The 23522-nt window shown below is 48.7% G+C and overlaps 1 protein-coding gene across 5 annotated transcripts in view; it reads right to left on the reverse strand.

The window, feature by feature from the left end:
• Nucleotides 1-23522, reverse strand: part of GNG4 (G protein subunit gamma 4) — a 104999-nt gene that overhangs the window by 26249 nt on the left and 55228 nt on the right. For 3 of the 5 annotated variants that reach the window (XM_055233959.2, XM_055233957.2, XM_055233958.2), the window contains exon 3: nucleotides 10934-11042. In XM_055233959.2, coding sequence (XP_055089934.1) covers nucleotides 10934-11032 — 99 coding nt within the window. In that variant the 5' untranslated portion in view covers nucleotides 11033-11042. Of the gene's footprint in view, nucleotides 1-10933; nucleotides 11043-17036; nucleotides 17174-21479; nucleotides 21638-23522 lie in introns of those variants that run through there. The other 2 variants (XM_055233962.2, XM_055233961.2) reach the window with 2 other exon arrangements.

The following is a 23522-nucleotide window of genomic DNA, read 5'->3' on the forward strand; positions in this document are numbered from 1 at the left end:
CATATACACCATGGAATACTATGCAGCCATAAAAAGGATGAGTTCATGTCCTTTGTAGGGACATGGATAAAGCTGGAAACCATCATTCTCAGCAAACGATCGCAAGGACAGAAAACCAAATACCTCATGTTCTCATTCATAGGTGGGAATTGAACAACGAGAATGCTTGGACACAGGATGGGGAACATCACACACCGGGGCCTGTCGTGGGGTGGGGGGAGGGGGAAGGGATAGCATTAGGAGATATACCTAATGTAAATGACAAGTTAATGGGTGCAGCACACCAAATATGGCACATGTATACATACGTAACAGACCTGCACGTTGTGCACATGTACCCTAGAACTTAAAGTACGATGAAAAAAAAAAATGGGACTCATGGCCGGGCACGGTGGCTCACATCTGTAATCCCAAGACTTTGGGAGGCCGAGGCGGGCAGATCACGAGGTCAGGAGATTGAGACCATCCTGGGTAACACAGTGAAACCCCGTCTCTACTAAAAATACAAAAAAATGAGCTGGGCATGGTGGCATGAGCCCATAATCCCAGCTACTCGGGAGGCCGAGGCAGGAGAATCACTTGAACCCAGGAGGCGGAGGTTGCAGTGAGCCGAGATTGTGCCACTGCACTCCAGCCTGGGTGACAAAGTGAGACTCCATCTCAAAAAAAAAAAAAAAGGAAAAATAAAAAAAGACTCACAATTGGAAATAACTGAAATGTCTAAGGATAGGAGACCGGTTAAATAAGTTATTGTACATCGGGGGAAAATAGATATTAAAAATGACATTTTAGGAGAATATTTCCTGGCCTTGTTATATGATCACAATATACTGTTCAGTGATAAATCAGGTTACAAAAAAGCAATAAATGTACATTATGGCCCCAGTTTTATAATAAATGTAAAACAAATATAGATGGAAAAACATCAAAAGGTAGTGGTTATAGATCATTCCAATTATCCTCTTTATACTTGTCAGCATTTTTCAAAAATTTTAAAAATAAACAAGTACCTAATCTCAGCACTTTGAGAGGCCAAGATGGGAAGATAACTTGAGGTCAGGAGTTCAAGGCTAGCCTGGACATGGTGAAACCCCGTCTCTACTAGAAATACAAAAATTGGCTGGGCATGGTGGCACAGAATTGTAATTCTAGCTACTCAGGAGGCTGAGACAGGAGAATCGCTTGAACCCTGGAGGCAGAGACTGCAGTGAGCTGGGGTCGAACCACTGCACTCCAGCCTGGGCAACAGAGAGCGACTCCATCTCAAAACACAGCAACAACAACAACAAAAAAGTACCATTTTAATGAAGAGTAGTAGTATTATTTTCAAAACAAGCATAAAAGGCCCCTGAAAAGGATACGACTTTTTCACATTCTCACTTCAGCCAATCAGATGTTCTGCTTCTTTGTTGGAAGCACTTTAAGTAAGCTCCATGCTTAGATATACGTTCGACTCACTCTCATTTATTTACGGTTTGAAAGAAATTATCAATGGAATAAGGAAAGTATATACAAGAAATATCTCGAAGACTTGTAAATTCAACTTTCGTGTTCTTGCATTTCCTATTTTTTTGATTATTTGTTCCCCTTTCTTTTAAGCACCAAATTATACCCTTTTAAAAAATAGCTCTTTCTCTTTTTCTGTTTTCTCCAAATTTTTCTTAGTTTTTATGAAGGAAGATTGTTAATAACTGCCAGTATCCGTCACAACACAATCCTTTCTTTCTTTTCTTTTTTGAGATGGAGTCTCACGCTGTTGCCCAGGCTGGAGTGCAGTGGCGTGATCTCAGCTCACTGCAACCTCCACCTCCTGGGTTCAAGTGATTCTCCTGCCTCAGCCTCCCGAGTAGCTGGGATTACAAGTGCACACCACCACACCCGGCTAATTTTTATATTTTTAGTAGAGATGGGATTTCACCACCTTGGCCAGGCTGGTCTCGAACTCCTGACCTCAAGTGATCCACCCACCTCAGACTCCCAAAGTGGTGGAATTATAGGCGCGATCCACTGTGCCTCGCCACGATCTCCTTTCTTTGATGTCAGTATCTTTCTGCACTATCTCACTGTAGATACAGAGGGTCCCAGATGTATGATAGTCTGGCTGAGTGATTTTTTCTAATTTACAGTGGCAGAAAGCAATACGCATTCAGTACGCTCCTCCACTTACCATGGGGTCACATCCACATAAACCCATCGTAAGTTGAAAATATCATTAAGTTGAACTTTCAATTTATAATAGGTTTATTGAGAGGTAGCCCCATTGTAAGTCAAGGACCATCTGTAGCCAGTTCTCCTGCATTTCTTGGGCTTCAACTTTTAGTGCATCCATCACCTGAAATTCCTCTCTTCCTGCACTCATGTTTCCAGTAGTCTATAGAACGCAGGCCCAACAATATATTGATCTGTCTACACTCAGCAAATAAAGCCTGTGCTCACAAAATTAATCTCAGCCTAAGGGCAGCCCTTGTAGGAATTGTGAGCACACCCACCCCACGGATGTTGAAATTATCTCCCAGGGCAAATGAGACTGGGCAGAATGTTCCTTGGCCAGTTTTCCCTGTCCATTCTATCAGTTGCTTCTAGTCCCTGGCTAGGAGTTGGGCTTGCTCAAGGATGTCTGTCCACACCCCAGAGCCTCTCGAGTCACAGACATAGGATTGACCCAATGTCAGCAATTTCCCTTTCCTCTGGGGCAGGAGAATCAGGGCACCCTGAGGGATGGCACGTGGAAGGCAGCGTGGAAGCCGCCTGAGAGCCTGTGTCCTGGCTCTGCCTGGGAGCACTGCACTTCACCCTTGGGAGAACGCCTTCTCAGTGGCTGAACTCTGCATTGTGGCTATGCAGGCTGGCTTCAGGCACTGTTTTCTCCAGTGAGGCCTCTTACACTCTGCTCAGCTCAGACCTGCCATAACCGCTTGTCAGATTTTCTCTATTTCGTGACCAATGTCATATGTGTACTTTTTTTTTTTTGAGACGGAGTCTCACTCTGTTGCTAGGCTGGAGTGCAGTGGCGTGATCTGGGCTCACTGAAACCTCTGCCTCCTCAATTCAAGCAATTCCCCTTCCTCAGCCTCCCAAGTAGCTGGGACTACAGGCGCACGCCACCATGCTGGGCTAATTTTTTTTTTTTTGTATTTTAGTAGAGAGGGGTTTCACCATGTTGGCCAGGCTGATCTCGGTCTCCTGACCTCAAGATCTGCCGGCCTTGGCTTCCCAAAGTGTTGGGATTACTGGTGTGAGCCACCACACCAGACCATATACGTACTTTTCTAACAGAGTTTTAGATTGTTGAACTTCTGATGGGTGAGAAATGAATAAGGCTATGATGGTATTCTTTCCCTTAGAACCCATATCGTTTCCAAAATTCATCTTTCATGTGCTCTTTCTTTCTTTTTTAGAAACCTGGGTATTATTTTCCAAGCTTTGTGCTTTTTGTGAGGCTATACGGCTTCTATGGTGAATCCTCCTCATGCCTGCGACAACCTGGAGGACATTACTTGTTTTTAGCTGCTGATAAGAGTTTGCAAAGAACACACATCTTTGTTGGGAAATGCTTTGATATGCCTCTAGGCAAGATGGAGAAGAGTCACATGGAGTGGGGGTGGTAATTTGGGAGAAGGGCCAAGTAGCAGGGGATTCTCGATAAACATTAAATGAATAGAGGTAGGAAGGAGGTCTCTGAAACACACTGTGTGTGGGTTTAAGGTCTTGCTGTGGGCTTTGTGGTGTAATGCCTCAATCTATATCCCCTACTAAAAAAAAAGTCTATATTTGCACTTGTGCTTTTGTGCAAATGGGGACAAACAGAACTTCAAGACAATAATCAATATTTCAGCTACGTTTTTCCTCCATGAATCGTGCAAAGCTCTCTGAATTGGCGCTATTACTCTTTCTTACTTCTGCAACCCCAGAACTGCTTAATGCAGTTATATTTTCCTTTCTCTTCCCAGTGACAGATCTCCCCTTATTTTCCCGGGCGGCAAATGCCTTCTTTTCCTTCCTTCCTTCCTCCTTAGAAACTCTCCTGAGCACAATAAGCTACAGAGCCCGGTGGTGGGCCCTATGATTGGCTACATACCATGCCATCCCGGGGGCTCTCTTTTGGTTTCCTGCTGGTACCTGCCCTCGCCTGGGATGTCCTCTCTGGGTTCCCATCTGCCGTGCTCTCACTTGGGAGCTAGCTCTGTGGGCCTGGAAGTTGCCATGATTCCTCCCATAGACCCTCCAGCTGGTTCCCTTGCAGCCTGCCCCCTCATCGTGTGCACATTCACCTGCTCGGCATTCTCAACATGCAGTCAGTATGGGCCTGGCCTTTTCTTCTTCCTTGGAAAATCCATCTCAGTGTTTTCTTTTTTTTTTTTTTAGACGGGGTCTTGCTCTGTCGCCCAGGATGGAGTGCACTGGCGCAATCTTGGCTCACTGCAACCTCTGCCTCCTGGGTTCGAGCGATTCTCCTGCCTCAGCCTCCCAAGTAGCTGGGGCTACAGGCACGTGCCACCATGCCCGGCTAAGTTTTGTATTTTTAGTAGAGATGGGGTTTCACTGTGTTGGTCAGGCTGGTCTCAAACTCCTGAACTCGTGATCCGCCTGCCTCGGCCTCCCAAAGTGCTGGGATTACAGGCGTGAGCCACCGTGCCCGGCCCATCTCAGTGTTGTCATCTGGCCCTGGTGTTTCTGACATGGTGTGTGTGAGTTCAGTGGATTCTAGAAACTGCTCCTCTCCTCCTTCCCCAGGGCTGCCCTCTGTCATTTCCTGTCCAGGCTCCCTCTTTCCTTCCTCCTCTCTGGCAGTAAACTCATACCCATCCCAGAAAGGCCACTGCCTTTCCCTGGTGACTTCCTCTTTCTTTCCTCCTCAAGGTCCTTGACGAGGTCATCTGGAGTGTCCTTGACAGCTCCCCTTTCTTTCCATATTCTTATAGTCTGGCTGATACCAAGATGCACCTTTTTTTTTTTTTTTGTCAAGTCTTGCATCACACAGATTTTTATGCAAAGCCACACTGTGCCCTGAAACCAGAGATGTCTAGGGCTGAAAACCATGTGTGAGCTTCACACTCATTAGGGTGACTATTATTAAAAAAACAGACATCACTAGATCATCAGGGAAATACAAATTAAAGCTACAGCAAGATATCACATCAAACCTGTTAGGATGGCAATTATCAAAAATACACAAGATAACAAGTGTTGCTGAGTTTGGAGAAGAGGGAACCCTGGTATGCCATTGGTGGAAATTAAATTAGTACGGCCATTTTGGAAAACAGTGTGGATGCTTTTCAAAAATTAAAAATAGAACTATCACATGATCCAGCAATCCCACTACTAGGTATATAACCCGAGGAGATGAAATCAGTATGTCAAAGAAAGATCTGTGCTTCTGTGTTCATTGCAGTATTAGTCAAAATAGCCAAGTTATGGAATCAACCTAAGTATCTATCAATGAATGAATGGATAAAGCAAATGTGGTATGTTTACACAATGGAATACTACTGAGCCCTAAAAAAGAAGGAAATCTTGTTACTTGAGAAAATATGGGTAACCCTGAAGGATATTATATTAAATGAAAGAAGCCATGCACAGGACAAATACTGCAGGATCTCACTTATATGTGGAGTGTAAAAAAGTCAAACTTGGCCGGGCGCGGTAGCTCATGCCTGTAATCCCAGCACTTTGGGAGGCCGAGGCAGGCAGATCACAAGGTCAGGAGATCGGGACCATCCTGGCTAACACGGTGAAACCCCGTCTCTACTAAAAATACAAAAAATTAGCTGGACGTGGTGGCGGGCGCCTGTAGTCCCAGCTACTCAAGAGGCTGAGGCAGGAGAATGGTGTGAACCTGGGAGGCAGAGCTTGCAGTGAGCTGAGATCACACCACTGCACTCCAGCCTGGGCGACAAAGTGAGGCTCTGTCTCAAAAAAAAAAAAAAGTCAAACTTATAGAAATAGAGAGTAAAACGGTGGCTGCCTGAGGCTGTGGAGTGGTGAGATTAGAGAGATGTTGGCAAAAGGACACAAAGTTTCAGGGCTGGCTGTGGTGGCTTAGGCCTGTAATACCAGCACTTTGGGAGGCCGAGGCAGGCGGATCACCTGAGACCAGGAGTTTGAGACCAGCCTGGCCAACATGGCGAAACACCATCTCTACTAATAATACAAAAATTAGCTGGACGTAGTGGTGTACACTTGTAATCTCAGCTACTCAGGAGGCTGAGGCAGGAGAATTGCTTGAATCCGGGAGGAAGGGGTTGCAGTGAGATCGCGCCATTGCACTCCAGCCTGGGTGACAGAGCAAGACTCTATCACCAAAAAAAAAAAAAAAAAATTCAATTAGAAAAAATAAAGAGGTTTATTTCATATCATGGTGACTACAATTAATAACAATGTATTGTATACTTGAAAATTGCTAAGAGAATAGGTTTTAAGTGTCCTCACCACAAAAAACTAAGTATGTGAGAGAATACATACGTTAAATGGCTTGACTTAGCCATTCGACAATGTATGCCTATGTCAAAACTTCATGTTGTACACCATAAATATACACCATCCCCCCTTGGTACTGTCATCGTGATAGTGAGTGACTTTAATTTTTACTTGTCAATTAAAGTAAATACGTTAATTAAAAAACAACCAGAAAACAAGTGCTGGTCATGATGTGGAGAAACGGGAATTCCAGTGCACCGCTGGTGACGATGTGAAGTGATGAAGCCTCTGTGTAAGCAGTGTGACAGTTCCTCCAAAGGTTGAACATAAGGCTGGGCATGGTGGCTCATGCCTGTAATCCCAGCACTTAGGGAGGCTGAGGCAGGCATATTACCTGAGGTCAGGAGTTCGAGACCAGCCTGACCAACATATAGTAAAACCCTGTCTCTAATAAAAACAAAAATTAGCTGGGTGCAGTGGTGCATGCCTGTAATCCCAGCTACTTGGGAAGCTGAGGCAGGAGAACCACTTGAACTCAGGAGGCAGAGGTTGCAGTGAGATGAGATCATGCCACTGCACTCCAGCCTGGGCGACAGAGTGAGACTTCGTCTCTCAAAAAAAAAAAAAAAAAAGTAAAAAGGTTGAACATAGAATTACCATATGATCCAGCAATTCCACTTGTGGGTACCCAAAAGAACCAAAGTAAAGACTCCAACAGATACTTGCACACCCATGCTCATAACAGCATTATTTACAATAGTCCAAAGGTGGAGATAACCCAAGTGTCCATCAATGGATGAATGGATAAACAAAATGTGGTCTATCCATGCAATGGAATACAACTCAGCCCTGAAAAGGAATGATGTTCTGATACAGGCTACAACATAGATGGATCTTGAGGACAATAAGTTAAGTGAAATAAGACAGGAACAAAAGGACAAATACTGTATGATCCCACTTATATGAGACATCTAGTGTAGTCAAATTCATAGAGGAAAAAAGTAGAATGGTGGTCACCAGGGATGGGCAGGGCGAATGGGGAGTTGGCACTGAACGCGTACAGAGTTTCTGTGTGGGAAGATGGGAAAGTTCTGGAGATGGATGGTGGTGATGGTTGCACAATATTGTGAATGTACCTAATACTGCTGAATTGAATTGTATTTTTAAAAATGGTTAAAATGATAAATTGTATGTTATATATATTTTACACACAACTAAAAAAATTAATGTTCAAGGTTGTCCAAGCAAGAAAAAAACAAAAACCACCCATGTGTGCTCACGCATCTTTGGCACAGATGCAGTTCCTAGGTTCAGCTCTCTCCTCAGGCGGCCATGGCATTCTCTTTCAATGACAACATTCTGTTTCCACCAACTCTGTTTCTGAACCAAATCTGACACAGCTGTCACTGGCCTACTCCCTGGAATTACCACAGGATCTGAATTAGCCTCCGTCAGGCCCTCTGAGGAATCTGCTCACGCTTCCATTGCAGTCAGCACAGCAACATGGCGGCCTATCCCGTTTTTTTTTTTTTTTTTTTTGAGATGGGGTCTTGCTCTGTTGCCCAGGCTGAAGTGCAGTGGCACAATCTTGGTTCACTGCAACCTCCACCCCCTGGGTTTAAATGATTCTTCTGCCTCAGCCTCCCGAGTACCTGGGATTACGGGCACACGCCACCAGACCCAGCTAATTTTTGTATTTTTTAGTAGAGATGGGTTTTCACCACGTTGGCTAGGTTAGTCTCGACCTCCTGACCTCCGGTGATTCGCCTACCTCGGCCTTCCAAAGTGCTGGGATTACAGGCGTAAGCCACCACGTCTGGGCTGCCTATCCCTTTGATTGAATACCACCTGAGTAACTGATATGGTTTGGATCTGTGTCCCTGCCCAAATCTCACGTTGAATTGTAATCCCCAGTGTTGAAGGTGGGGCCTGGTGGGAAGTCAATGGACATGGGGGTGGTTTCTCATGAAGGGTTTAAAACCATCCCCCTTGGTACTGTCGTCGTAATAGTGAGTGAATTCTCAAGAGATCTGGTTGTTTAAAAGTGTGTAGCACCTTGGGAGGCCGAGGCAGGTGGATCACGAGGTCAGGAGATTGAGACCATCCTGGCTAACACAGTGAAACCCCATCTCTACTAAAAATACAAAAAATTAGCCAGATGTGGTGGTGGGCGCCTATAGTCCCAGCTACTCGGGAGGCTGAGGCAGGAGAATGGCATGAACCCAGGAGGCAGAGCTTGCAGTGAGCCAAGATCGGGCCACTGCACTGCAGCCTGGGCAATACAACAAGACTCCATCGCAAAAAAAAAAAAAAAAAAAAAAGTGTGTAGCGCCTCCCCCTTCTCTCTCTTTCTCCTGCTATGTAACATGTGCCTGCTCACCCTTCACCTTCTGCCATGATTGTCAGTTTCCTGAGGCCTCCCCACCCTCAGCCCTGAGAAGCCAAGCAGATGCCAGCATCATGCTTGCTGGACCACCTGTGGAACCATGGCCAATTAAACCTCTTTATAAATTACCCAGTCTCAGGGATTTCTTTACAGCAACGTGAGAATGAACTCATACAGTAACTCATTTATCTTTGACTCTCCTCCTTCTTTTAGTGACAGTGTGTGTGCCTAAGTGACTCTTGAAGAAGCCTTCATTCATGAGGACACCCGGTCCTCACAGGGGCTCTTGGGGCGGTGTTTGTGGCAGGTGAAGATGCTATTGCAGAATTTATCTTCCTTGCCAGAAGAGAACGCCCGGGCAAAGCCGAACTGCCTTATAGCCCAAACTGGGGCCCACTGTCTTTTCAGGCCTCTGGCCATGGGGCTTGACAGTTGGATTCTAACCTCTCTCTCCCTAGTGCCTCCCATGTTTACTCTCCATGTTCTGTTGATTTTCTTGGTGTGTTTGCCTCCCTGATCCCATCTTTGCTGTCTGCTCCACACTGTACCCGATTTCTGCCCCTCCTTGCCTTTCTTGACTACTCAGAGCTTCGACTACCTTCCACCTCTGACAACTCCATCTATTGCTGACAGGTTGGTTCACCTCAAACACCTGTCACCTCATGGCTCCGGCTTCTGCACCTGTGTGCATGGCGCCCTCCTCCCACAGCTCTCTTCCCCTCACAACCTGCAGCTCCTCCAGCTGCCCAGCTGCTCCACATGAGCCGTGATTAGCTCACACTGGCCTTTCCTCCACCACTACCAGCTCAGAGCCAGCCACAGCTCACAACTCTGAGAAGTCTTCCCTGAGCCATATGGAGGAGACCATCGCCTTCACATTTCTCTCCCAGGACCCTTCAAGTGTAGATTAGGTGCTCAGCAACGCCTTTCACTGCAGTCCTCATCCTTTTCCTGTCTGCACTTCTGGAGCACGGGATGCCTGCAGCTTTCATTTGAAACCCCTTTCTATGCTATTGGGACCCGCTGTGTCTTAGAATTGTTTTCTGGGTGCTAACCTTGCTCCCTCCTCTAGCCTAGAGACCAAGGACTGACATGTAATTTGCAGTTGGTATCGATATGTATGAGATGTAGATGCTCTAGTAACACGGGTCCGGTGATACTGACTTACATCATGCTGGATTCCTTCCTTGCTTCATATACCCTCATGTAACTTTCTGTGCATATTTTCTGCCTCCTTGGAGAGGTTGTACTCCCAGAGCTCCAGGGGAAAACAGTAACTGTCCACACAGGCGAGTACTGGTGCTATCCAGCCATATACTAGCATGAGAGGAGGGGTCAGGGAGGCTCTGTCCATAGAAGGCTTCAGGAGTCACCCGTTGCCACGGATTCTGTGTTTTTTGAATCCCAGATGCCCAGGTGAGACCCCTGATTTGTGTTCCCCAAGACTACAGACACATGGAGCTTCCTGGCATCAGGTTCCAGACACCAAAGTTGGGGTTCCTTTCAACTCTATTACAGTTAACGAGCACCACACTCACGGATTCGTTCAGAGCCACAGGCTTTGCCTGGCCTCCTGCTCACCTCTGACTGGCATCTGGAGACGAGGTGGCTTTACCTTGCTGCAGTCCTCCCAGCGTGGAGAGACCGCACTCATCAGTGAAATGAATACAATGGGAGATGTCTGGAGCCTTTCTTCATTTTCCCCAAAGGAATATTTGACAAACCCAGGCATGGTTCAGAGCTCCACCCTCAACAATAAACCTGTCAAAATATCCGATGCTGTTGAACCTCAAAGGCACTGTATCACAGCAGAAAAGTGATTGATCTCATTGCTAAACTCTCTTGCTTATTGGCATGACAACGGAGCTAAATAGAGCTGAGATGAATTATGAATCTATTTTTGGAGACTCCTTATGGAATTCATGCACACTGTGTATTTTGCATCCTTTGAATCCTTGGGCACACTTAGAACTGTGAAGCAAACACTGATTTGTAAATGTTACAGCTGCCAAGGTTGGCTGGATGCTCTGCTGGGTGACGTGTTAACTCTCACAAGGCTGCTTTGGAAGCAGGAGGAATGTTTTGAGCTGAGCTTCGGGCGGAGGATGGGGCTGGCGCATGCATGCTTACCTTGACCCTGTCCATACAGGCTTCCATCTTCAGCTGCTCCACAGCTTTCCTGGCTTGGGAGATGCTAGTGGTGCTGTTATTAGACATGCCCTCTTTCATTCTACTGCCCCTAGAAGTGACCAAAGTAAAAGGGTTAGAAGAGCTGCTTTTCCAAGTGTAGGGGAACCCCACCTCCCACCACCTACAGCTTCTCTGTCCAAGCCAGGGAGCATCTGGGTGCATGGACAGCATTTGGTAGAAAACCCTCCTGGGATAAGAGAAAGGAATGCCTCATTCGAGTAAGAGGAGCAAGACATGATGCTTTTGTTTGGAAAAACTTTCTCAGTCCCTGGGACAGTGAGAAGAGAGCAGAAGGTTCCAGAATGACTTCTCCATCACCCCCACCGCTGCCACTACCATCACCACCACGACCATAAGTAATGCTTGGACATTTGTGTAGTGCTTTGTGAGTCATCACTTTCACACACGTTTGCTCATTTATTCCTCTAGCAGCCCATACAGTTGGTGGGACAATATTAATTTCTATTTTGCAAAGGAAGAAAGTGCAAAAATCAGAGAAATTAAACCAATAGCCAAAGTCCTACAGCCAACATTTGTGGATCCAGAACTCAAACTCAAAGCTTTGAAGCCCAGCTGAGTGTCTCAAATGGCCTCTCCTAACAATCTATGGCTAAAAACACACATTTCTAATGAATAAAATTGCTTTATTAATTTTAATTTGTTGTCCTTCCAAAAAGTTTACAGACTTTGTGTTGGGAGTTTGTTTTCAACAGTAAACACACACACACACACACACTCTCTCTCTCTCCCCCCATCCCAAGCATAGATTTGTTTTCTAGAGGGAGGCAGAAGAAATTCTCCCTAACCCAACACACATTGATGCCCTGTGACTAAGACCACTGTAGTGCTACCTGTTTCACAGAAAGCATGTGCTACACACATCACAGTTGCCTCGTCTAATGAGAATCTGCTTCAAAGGAAGCCTAACAACTAAAGCCTGAGAGCTAGGGACAGGTCACTGTGAGCAGAAACACAAGAGACACTGGCTCCCAAAGGTACAGATGAGGTGGGAAGGAGCCCTGGCCACCATCTTTTATTCGTCTGCTTTTGTTTATATTTTATTTCAGTTTTAGGTTTTTTCCCACCTCACAATTGTTGGACTTTATCGTATTAATTTACTTGAGTATGTAAAGCATCGACCATACTTTCAAAGTTAAAATGATGCAAATTGATATTCACACAGGTGTCACTTTCACTGCCCATTCCAATCCTTTTCTCCCCTCCCACCTACCTCCTATGAGCAACCAATCACACTGGACTCCGGTCTATTCTTTCCTATGCTTCTTTTTTCTCCTTCCTTTCTTCCTTCCTTCCTCTCTGCCTTCCTTCCTTCTCATCACGTTGGACTCCAGTTTATTCTTTCCTATGCTTCTTTTTTCTTCTTCCTTTCCTTTCCTTTCCCCTTCCCCTACTCCTTCCTTCCTTCCTTCCTTCCTTCCTTCCTTCCTTCCTCTTTTTTGAGATAGGGTCTCACTCTGTCATCCAAGCTGTAATGCAGTGGCGCAATCACAGCTCACTGCAGCCTCGAACTCCTGGGCTCAAGCGATTCTCCTGCCTCAGCCTCCTGAGTAGCTGAGACTACAGGTGTGTGCTGCCATGCCTGGCTAATTAAAAACATTTTTTTTGTAGAGACTGGGCCTCACTATGTTTCCCAGGCTGGTCCTGTGTTTATTTTCATAGAAAGTAAGCAGTTACATATATATTTTCTTATTTCTCCTTTCTTACACAAAAAGATAACATGTGTGTGCTTTTGAACTTTGTTTTTATATTTAACAACACATTTTAGAAAGCACCACATATTAGTTCATTGATATGCAAAAAAGATCATACTCATTCTTTATTATAACTACATAGTACAGTACTCCATTGTGGGGATATACTGTATATTTTTCAATCCATATATTTATGGGCATTTACATATTCTCATATTATTGTGGGTATGTCTTCAAGGTACATTTCTGGAATTACTGGGTCAAAGGTAAATGCATATTTACTTCTGTGATATATTGCCAAATTCTGTAAGGTAACATTTTGATAATTTTTGCATCAAGATCCTTAAGTAATTTTGGAATTCAGTACTATTCTTAAGTAATAAATTAAGTCATTTAATGCTACCTTCATCTGGTTTAAATATCAATGCTATACTTGCTTCATACAAAACATTTAGAACTTTTAAGAAATTTTCTATTTGGCCAGTAGGTTAGTGTGCGGGACCCACTCTGTCTGTGGGTTTTATCACATATGAACTAATTCTCTGGCTCAGATAAGGCATAATGGCAACTGCATTTCTCCAAAGGCAATTTTTGAAAAGTAAAATATTCTTATTAGAAGACAGATCAGCCAAGCAAATCAGAGTTTAATAGATGTGTGTCCTTATCTTGGTTTGGAACTTTAACTCAACAACAAGGGAAGGAGAATCACGAGAAGTTGGGAGCTTTGAAATCCGTGGAACGTCCCCCCATCCCCCACTCTGCAGCACCGTGCACGCGCTCCTGCACATGTATAGGTGTGTCCTTGGGTGTGTCTGTGTGTGCCCACGTGCCTGCCGGTGCAGGCCTTGTGCCAGTCTGTGTGTGCGTGGCCATCTCTCCATGGGTGTGTGTGCTGATGTGTGTCTGCGTTGCTGTGTGTCTACACAAAATGAGGGAGGAGACACAGTCTAGTTCCCAACCCCTCCCAGCTGATGCAATGAAAAAAGGACCCTGATATGATTTGGATGTTTGTTCCCTCCAAATCTCACGATGAAATGTGATTCCCAATGTTGGAGGTGGGTCCTGGTGGGAGGTACTGGATCATAGGGCCAGATCCCTCAGCAAGGGCTTAGCGCCACCCTTTGGCGATGAGTGAAAGTCACTCTGAGTTCATACAAGACCTGGTTGTTTAAAAGTGTGTGTTGCCTTCCTGCTGTCTCTCTTGCCCCCACTCTTGCTATGTGATAGCCTGGCTCCCCCTTCACCTTCTGCATGAGTGGAAGCTTCCTGAGGCCTCACCAGGAACAGATGCTGGCTGCCATGCTTCCTGTACCACCTGCAGGACCATAAGCCAATTAAACCTCTTTCCTTTAGAAATTACCCAGTGTCAAGTATTCCTTTATAGCAACACAAAACAGCCTACTACAGACCCTACAGCGACTGCCTTCAAATCTTGATCCTGCTCTCCCCATTCTAGACTCCATCCCTCTCTCCCCTGGTCTTTGACTTGGGCATTTAGGAGTTGGGGGAGGTTCAGGCGACAAGGAGGTAGAGAGTCTGGGATCAGTAGGGGTGAAGCCAAGAGGACACGGAGCAGGGTAAAGGGAGGAGGGGAGGGCTCTGCACTGTGTATGAGGGAGTGTGTGGGTGAGCAGGAGTGTGTGAGTGGGGTGGTGAGTGAGCGTGTGTGTGAGTGTGTGGGGTTGTGTGACAGTATGTGTGAGGGTGTGGGTGAGTGTGTGTATGAGGGTGTGGGATGGGGTGTGATGACAGTGTGAGCATGTGTGAGGGTGTGGGTTGGGGTGTGTGTGTGTGAGGGTGAGGGGTGGGGTGGAGTGTGTGTGTGAGGGTGGGTGAGCGTGTGTGACGGTATAGGGTGGGGGGTGAGTGTGAGCATGTGTGATAGTGTGTGGGTGAGGGAGTGGGGGTGTGTGAATGTGCAGTGGGTGTGTATGTGTGGGTGTGTCAGGGTGTGGGTTGCGGTTGTGTGGGAGGGTGTGGGGTGGCGGTGTGAGTGTGGGAGGGCGTGGGGTGGGGAGTGTGAATGTTGGGTGGATGTGTGTGTAGTGTGGGTGTGTGTGGGGGTGTGTGTCAGGGTGTGGGGTGGGGGTGAGCGTGAGTGTGGGAGGGTGTGGGGAGGGGTGTGTGAATGTGGGGTGGATGTGTGAGAGTGTGGGTGTGTGTGGGGGTGTCAGGGTGTGGGGTGGGGGTGAGCGTGAGTGTGGGGTGGCGGTGAGAGTGTGGGAGAGTGTGGGGTGGCGGTGAGCGTGTGGGAAGGTGTGGGGTGGGGGAGTGAGTGTGGGAGAGTATGGGGTGGGGGTGACAGTGTGGGAGAGTGTTGGGTGTGGGGTGTGTGTGAGGGTGAGGGTGTGTGTGAGGGTGAGGGTGTGTGTGAGGGTGTGTGTGTGAGGGTGAGGGTGTGTGTGTGTGTGTGAGGGTGTGTGTGAGGGTGTGTGTGTGAGGGTGAGGGTGTGTGTGAGGGTGTGTGTGAGGGTGTGTGTGAGGGTGTGTGTGTGAGGGTGAGGGTGTGTGTGTGAGGGTGAGGGTGTGTGTGTGTGTGTGAGGGTGAGGGTGTGTGTGAGGGTGTGTGTGTGAGGGTGAGGGTGTGTGTGAGGGTGTGTGTGTGAGGGTGAGGGTGTGTGTGTGAGGGTGAGGGTGTGTGTGTGAGGGTGAGGGTGTGTGTGTGAGGGTGAGGGTGTGTGTGTGAGGGTGTGTGTGAGGGTGAGGGTGTGTGTGTGAGGGTGAGGGTGTGTGTGTGAGGGTGAGGGTGTGTGTGAGGGTGAGGGTGTGTGTGAGGGTGAGGGTGTGTGTGAGGGTGTGTGTGAGGGTGTGTGTGTGAGGGTGAGGGTGTGTGTGAGGGTGTGTGTGTGAGGGTGAGGGTGTGTGTGTGAGGGTGAGGGTGTGTGTGAGGGTGAGGGTGTGTGTGAGGGCGAGGGTGTGTGTGTGAGGGTGAGGGTGTGTGTGTGAGAGTGAGGGTGTGTGTGTGAGGGTGAGGGTGTGTGTGTGAGGGTGAGGGTGTGTGTGAGGGTGAGGGTGTGTGTGAGGGTGAGGGTGTGTGTGAGGGTGAGGGTGTGTGTGAGGGTGTGTGTATGAGGGTGAGGGTGTGTGTGTGAGGGTGAGGGTGTGTGTGTGAGGGTGTGTGAGGGTGTGTGTGTGAGGGTGAGGGTGTGTGTGAGGGTGTGTGTGTGAGGGTGTGTGTGTGAGGGTGTGTGTGTGAGGGTGAGGGTGTGTGTGAGGGTGAGGGTGTGTGTGTGAGGGTGAGGGTGTGTGAGGGTGAGGGTGTGTGTGAATACAGGCATGTCTGAAAGCATGTGGGGTGAATGTGTGTGTGAGTGTATGGAGTGTGAGTGTGGGGTATGTGTGTTTATGTCTGGAGTGAGTGTGAGTGTGTGGGTATAAGTGTGTGTGAGAGTCCTTGATGACGTGTGTGCACGTGTGCACAGGTGGGGCATGTGGCGGGAGGGGACAGCTAACGTTACCGGCGGAAGCAGCAGAGCCGACCCTCGGCCCCGTCAGGCCCCTGCACCTGCCCCCCACTCTCTCCCTCCCAGGCCCTGTTTAGACGGCACTGATCCCCCGGCCCTTCCTCATTCTTCCGCTGTTCAACAAGAAGGGCTCGTTTTCCACACGCCCAAACCTCCGCAGAGGAGAGTTCCGGCTGGAGGCTTCCTGTGGGAAGGTCCCGCCAGCGCGCTGTACTTTCCTTGTGTCCAGGAGATAAAATAAGCGGGTGGGTGACCCTCTGGGGGTTCCATCCCTCCATGGCCTCCCTCTCAGGCCCTCCATGTGTGTCCGCCCTCCAGCCCATGTCTGCCACCCACAGCCCAGGCCCCTGGACCTGGCCCCTAGCGGGGGCTGTGCTCTCGGACCCCAGCCTCTCCCTGGGCCCCTTCTCTGCTGCTTCCTCCTCCCCTGGCTCCATACTTAGCCTCAAGAGCATGACCCAAGGCTGCCACCACTGTCTCCCAAGAGCCGTCTGCTTCTCTGGCCCTTTCCTCTGTCCCTAAAACCTGCTTCGGTATGGACCCAACTCCTCCCCTCTCCACACTCACTGAGCGGCTGCTCAGTGCTGCTGGAGAGACCCCCGCACTAAACTCTGCCCATCAGACATCCACAATCCAGCCTTTGCGAGGCCCTCAGAGCTACCTGGCAATAGGACCCCTTGCCCCAAATCATCTCCCCCTCCCTTCATCCTCCTCTTCCAGTCTTCATCACTTCCTCATCACCTCTGACCTCTCCTCCTCAGCACAGGACCTCAGCCCCTCTGTCTACACAGAATGGCCATTAGGGCAGAACCCTCCTTAATGTTCCTCACCCCACCTTCTCCACTCCACCCCCAAATCCATCCTCGCCTCCACTCAGGGCAGCAGCTCTTCCTCCACAGCAGAGCCTGTAGGACGCCACCCACAGCTGCCCCTGACTCGCTGCCCTGCCGGCAGGGCCCTCCTTCCTCTCCAGAGGCTGACAACGGCAGACTCACTTTCTCGCCTCCTTTGCTGTAAGGCCAGAGCACGCATGTCAGGAACATGGCTGTGCTTTGGTCAAGGATAGGCTGAGGTAAACATCCAGAATGACTCAGCAAGTTTAGAGCGCAGGCGTATAACTCCACTTGTTATCACAGCCATATAGCCATAACATGGGAAGGCTCGTCATTTGGCTCTAAGCCACTATTGTTTGTAAAAGGTATTATTGCCCTGCTGACACTGTACAGGCACACTGGCGCCCAGAGAAAGACCAAAGCTGTACATTTTGCAGGCGGACGGGGGGAGCCAGCGCACAGCACGGTTCAGCTTGTAACCAGAGAGAGAAAGAATTAAGCTGCTGACCCTGAAGGCAGGGGAGAGTCGGCCATGCAGCTATGTGTGGGAGCTGGCTGCTGAGAGGAGCCACAGAGCCAGAGCAGACAGCTGAGTCAAGGTGGACAGTGTGAGAGCTGGTGTGAGTCCGCTGCTGCTGAGAGACCTGCTGAATAAAACTACATTTCACCTGCTCATGGCCCCGCGAGTGTTCCTTCAGCTATCTGTGCCATCTGCCCACTCCCCTCGAACCTCAGCATGGGCTGGAACCTGACCCCAAGCAGGGCATTTGGTATAGTCGTGAACCTGACAATGTGACCTTGTCCTCCTCAATGGGACACTAGGGGAAATCTGCAGGGACTCATAGGGAGGGCTTTCCTCCCCGATGGAGGGACAAGGGAAGAAAGCTCTGTCTTTGGTCACCTTGATTGAGTTGTGTTTGCAGCTGCTAGAGCCATAAAACCGCTGGGGAATCAACCAAGGACAGGGTCAGGAGGCTAGTGGAGAAAATGACCTGGATCCTTGAGCTGGGTGGGTCCTTGGAGGTCTATTGCTGATCCTGGAAATGAGATGTACTCCTCATGGCTCAGGCCATATTTGTTGGGTCATCTATCACTTGCAGCTGAAGGCATCTTCTCAGCCAAGGCTAACACTTCACAGGTGGGTAGACCGCTCCCCTCCCCGAGGGATCCGCCCTACACTCACCCCTCCGTCCTGTAATGTCCACGTCTCTGGCACTCTTCCTCCTTAGAATATGCAAATATATTTATGCAATTTGCGCCTGACCATCTTAAAACAAGCAACAACATCAAGTCTTCCCTCCCTGCAATCTTCTGCATTCTTGCTTAAGAAGGTGGAGAGGCTGGGCGTGGTGGCTCATGCCTGTAATTCCAGCACTTTGGGAGGCCGAGGAGGGCGGATCACCTGAGGTTAGGAGTTCGAGACCAGCCTGACCAATATGGTGAAACCCCTTCTCTACTAAAAATACAAAAATTAGCCAGGCGTGGTGGTGTGTGCCTGTAGTCCCAGCTACTTGGGAGGCCGAGTCAGGAGTATTGCTTGAACCTGGAAGGCAGAGGTTGCAGTGAGCCAAGATTGTGCCACTGCACTCCAGCCTGGGTGACAGAGTGAGACTCCATCTCAAAAAAGAAGAAGGTGGAGAGGTAACCACAGATTCCCATGAGAGGCCCCTCAGTAACTAAAGGAAGAGATTCTAATGGAAGGATGAAAAGCCCTCTTTTGGGAGCACTGGATAAACAGGCCTGCTCCACGGTCTCTGCTCTGCTGCCCTCGGCTCACCCTGATTCTGTTTCTAGGACAGTCACTCTTGTTGCCCTCAGTGATCCTTAACCGATTTCATGCGTGCGTGTTTGTGTTTTCTCTCTCCAAGGGGCTGCTCTGGCTTCTCCCAGCACTGTGGCCCTGCACACCTGGACGTCCGTATTTTACAATCTCCCAGGCTGATTCTGGCCCGTACCAAAGGCAGAGCACCACTGCTGGCTGTGAGCCGCTTCTACTTCGTGATTCCTTAGTGTCCACCAAATTACCTTGCATGGGACACATAGGGTGTCTCATATACCTTAGGGGCTGTCTCAACTAGTCCTTTTTGAATTTTAACGTGCATATGAATCACCTGAGGATTTTAAAATGCAGATTTTGATCGAGTGGCTCTGGGGTAGGGGCTGAGATCCTGCGCTTCTAACAAGCTTCGTGAGGCTGCTGGTCCACGGACCACACTTTGAGTAGCAAGGCTCTGAATCACCGACTGTTGGTATTGCAGGGGAACATGGAAGTCCAGTTCCAATCCTCTTATTTTTCAGATAAGGAAATATATTCAAGGAGGTTAGATAACATAATTTCCCAGAGCTCCTCAGCAGGACAGGAAGGAAGCACTGCTCTGCCACTGCTCCCGGCTCATTATCCATCGTGGCCTAGTGGCACTTAGGATTTCATCCCCCACACTTGGTCTGTCCTGCTCTCCTGGAACAGACTCATCCCCTGGGTGATCCTAACCTTGCTTAACCTGGGAATGAGATGGCGGGAAGAAGCCCCTTCCCTGAGGTAGGTAAGAAACTCAGGAAACCCCTGGTAGGGGAGAAGGAAATGGCTTTTGCCAATGGTGCTCAAGACAGCCACATGCTTTGAAGACAGAGCCCGATGAGAAGGCTTCGGAGGCCCTGCTTCCCCTGCCTGGCCAGGTACCCTTTAGGCTCCACCTGAATAACGCCCCTGCCTTTCTGAGACTGTCTGGATGCTGTACTTCCATGGGGACTCAGGTATGTCTCCCTGCACAGACATTCATGTGCCTGCACATCCCACCTGGACCCAAGAAGAAGAATCAAGTAGGGACAGAGAGGAGCTGCAACAAATCTCCACACGCACACTGGCTACCGGCGACACTGACTGGGCTCTCGGCTTTCCAGAAGATGAGGCAAGGGGGAAAAGGGACCATTTGCTTAGGGGTGGCCCCTGGGGCCACGTGCTCACACAGCTCTTTCTTCCTAGGTACACAGGAATGTGCTTATGCACACAGGTTGCACCAGGGGTTTCTTGAGATGCAGCAGGGAACCCGTTGTAGGGGTCTCTGGGACCCCCAGCAGGGAAATAAACGAAAATCTTGAGTTCCTTCAAGGGAAATTCCAAACTAGCACCAAGTTAGCCCTGAGAAGTAAATAAGTGACTTGATAAGCAAGAAGGTAATAGCAGCTTAAAACATGCTGCTATATATAAAGACACATGCACACGTATGTTTATTGCGGCACTATTCACAATAGCAAAGACTTGGAACCAACCCAAATGTCCAACAGCGATAGACTGGATTAACAAAATGGCACATATACACCATGGAATACTACGCAGCCATAAAAAATGATGAGTTCATGTCCTTTGGAGGAACATGGATGAAACTGGAAACTATCATTCTCAGCAAACTATCGCAAGGACAAAAAACCAAACACCTCATGTTCTCACTCATAGGTGGGAATTGAACAATGAGAACACATGGACACAGGAAGGGGAACATTACACTCCGGGGACTGTTGTGGGGTAGGGGGAGGGGGGAGGGATAGCATTAGGAGATATACCTAACGCTAAATGAGTTAATGGGTGCAGCACACCAACATGGTACATATATATATGTAACAAACCTGCACATTGTGCACATGTACCCTAAAACTTAAAGTATAATAATAAAAAAAATAAAGAATTTTGCAAAACCTAAAAAAAAAAAATAGCCAAGGAAGCTAGAATTATGAGATGTTTGGTTTCCCTATAGAAACTAAAGATAACATCTTAGCATATGTCTCTGAGTTGTTTTTCAGAAAACCCGGCCCCCCACGGAATGAATCTGCTGGCACAGAGACCTCGGATGAGGGGGAACTGAGGACTCAACTCTGACGGCCGCTTTTGGTTCTAAATTTCTTCCTGGGCCAGGTGCAGTGACTCACACTTGTAATCCCAGCACTTTGGGAGGCCGAGGCAGGTGGATCACTTGAGATCAGGAGTTTGAGGCCAGCCTGGCCAACATGATGAAACCCCGTCTCTACTAAAAATACAAAAAAAAATTAGCCAGGCGTGGTGGCACGCGCCTGTAATCCCAGCTACTCAGGAAGCTGAGGCAGGAGAATCACTTGAACCCTGGAGGCACAGGTTGCAGTGAGCCAAGATCATGCCACTGCACTCCAGCCTGGGTGACAGAATGAGACTCTTATCTCTAAATAAATAAATTAAATAATTTATTCCTGAGGGTCCTGGAGGTAGTCCTGCCCACAAGCCAGAGCTAACATTCTTTTTTGCTGACCCCAACATTTTAAACAAAACTTCTTTTCCTTAACTGATTGCAAACAGAAGATCTTTAAATCTATCCACGACCTGTAAGCCCTGGCTTCAAGATACCCGCCCTTTTCGGTCAAAACCACTGTGCAACCGCCATGTGTCGATTTTACAATCTTACCTGTAACTTCTTTCGTGAAATGTACCCCCGACTTTAAAAACCCTTACCTGCAAGCTACTGGCCAGGATTTGAGCAGGAGCTGCCGGGTCCTCCTTGCTTGGTGCCCAGCAATTAAACACTCTCTCTTTCACTGCAAAACCTCGTGTGGATATCTGGTCTTACCACGCTGGGCAAGCAGACTCCGGTTTGCTCTGTAACTTTTTTTTTTTTTGAGATGGAGTCTTGCTCTTTTACCCAGGCTGGGAGTGCAGTGGCACAATCTCTGCTCACTGCAACCTCCACCTCCAGGGTTCAAGCGATTCTCCTGCCTCAGCCTCCTGAGTAGTTGGGTTTACAGGTGCGTACCAGCACGCCCGGCTAATTTTTGTATTTTTAGTAGAGATGGGGTTTCACCATGTTGGCCAGGCTGGTCTCGAACTCCTGACCTCAGGTGATCCACCAGTCTTGGCCTCCCAAAGTGCTGGAATTACAGGCATGAGCCCCTGCATCCGACCATGCTCTGTAATATTCTGATGGGCTGCATCTTGCAGCACACAACTCAGTAAATGCAAAATTGAGGCTGGGAGACCAATGCAAGGCGGTTCCATCCCCAGTGCTTCTGATCTGACTTGACTCAGGGCACAGTATTTAGAATTTCTGGAAGACAAATGTCATTGTGCCTTTGCAGCCATCCTCCCTAACTACGACTCCTGTCCATGAGCAGTTGATAAGTATCTGTAGGCAGAATACTGCATCCAGCCTTCCCGGACAATGCCCAAAAGACAGCTGTGTCCGGAATTGGTGGGTTCTTGGTCTCACCGACTTCAAGAATGAAGCCGCGGACCCTCGCCGTGAGTGTTACAGTTCTTAATTCTTAAAGGCGGCGTGTCCGGAGTTTGTTACTTCTGATGTTGGATGTGTTCTGCGTTTCTTCCTTCTGATGGGTTCATGGTCTCGCTGGCTCAGGAGTGAAGCTGCAGACCTTCACGGTGAGTGTTACAGCTCTTAAGGTGGCGCGTCTGGAGTTGGTCGTTCCTCCCCGTGGGTTTGTGGTCTCCCTGGCTCAGGAGTGAAGCTGCAGACCTTCACGGTGAGTGTTACAGCTCTTAAGGTGGCGCGTCTGGAGTTGTTCGTTCCTCCCGGTGGGTTTGTGGTCTCCCTAGCTCAGGAGTGAAGCTGCAGACCTTCACGGTGAGTGTTACAGCTCTTAAGGCGGCGCCTCTGGAGTTGTTCCTTCCTCGCCATGGGTTTGTGGTCTCGCTGGCCTCAGGAGTGAAGCTGCAGACCTCCGCAGCGACTGTTACAGCTCATAAAGGCAGTGCGGACCCAAAGAGTGAGCAACAGCAGAATTTATTGCAAAGAGCAAAAGAACAAAGCTTCCACAGTATCAATGGAGACCCAAGCGCGTTGCCACTGCTGGCGTGGGCAGCCTGCTTTTATTCTCTTATCTGGCCCCACCCACATCCTGCTGATTGGTCCATTTTACAGAGAGCCGATTGGTCTGTTTTACAGAGAGCTGATTGGTCTGTTTTGACAGGGTGCTGATTGGTGCGTTCACAATCCCTGAGCTAGACACAAAAGTTCTCCACGTCCCCACTAGATTAGCTAGATACAGAGTGTCCACACAAAGATTCTCCAAGTCCCCACCAGAGTAGCTAGAGACAGAGTGTTAATTGGTGCATTCACAAACCCTGAGCTAGACACAGGGTGCTGATTGGTGTGTTTACAAACCTTGAGCTAGCTACAGAGTGCCAGTTGGTGTATTTACAATCCCTTAGCTAGACATAAAGGTTCTCCAAGTCCCCACCAGGCTCAGGAGCCCAGCTGGCTTCACCCAGTGGATCCCATACCAGGACTGCAGGTGGAGCTGCCTGCCAGTCCCATGCCATGTGCCCACACTCCTCAGCCCTTGGGTGGTTGATGGGACCGGGCGCCGTGGAGCAGGGGGGCTGCGATCGTCTGGGAGGCTTGGGTGGTGCAGGAGCCCATGGTGGTGGGGAGGCTCAGGCATGGTGGGCTGCAGGTCCCGAGCCCTGCCCTGGGGGGAGGCAGCTAAGGCCTGGTGAGAAGTCAAGCACAGCAGCTGCTGGCCCAGGTGCTAAGCCCCTCAC

The sequence above is a fragment of the Symphalangus syndactylus genome, chromosome 19 (assembly GCF_028878055.3).
Source record: "Symphalangus syndactylus isolate Jambi chromosome 19, NHGRI_mSymSyn1-v2.1_pri, whole genome shotgun sequence".
In the NCBI taxonomy this organism is placed as follows: domain Eukaryota; kingdom Metazoa; phylum Chordata; class Mammalia; order Primates; family Hylobatidae; genus Symphalangus; species Symphalangus syndactylus.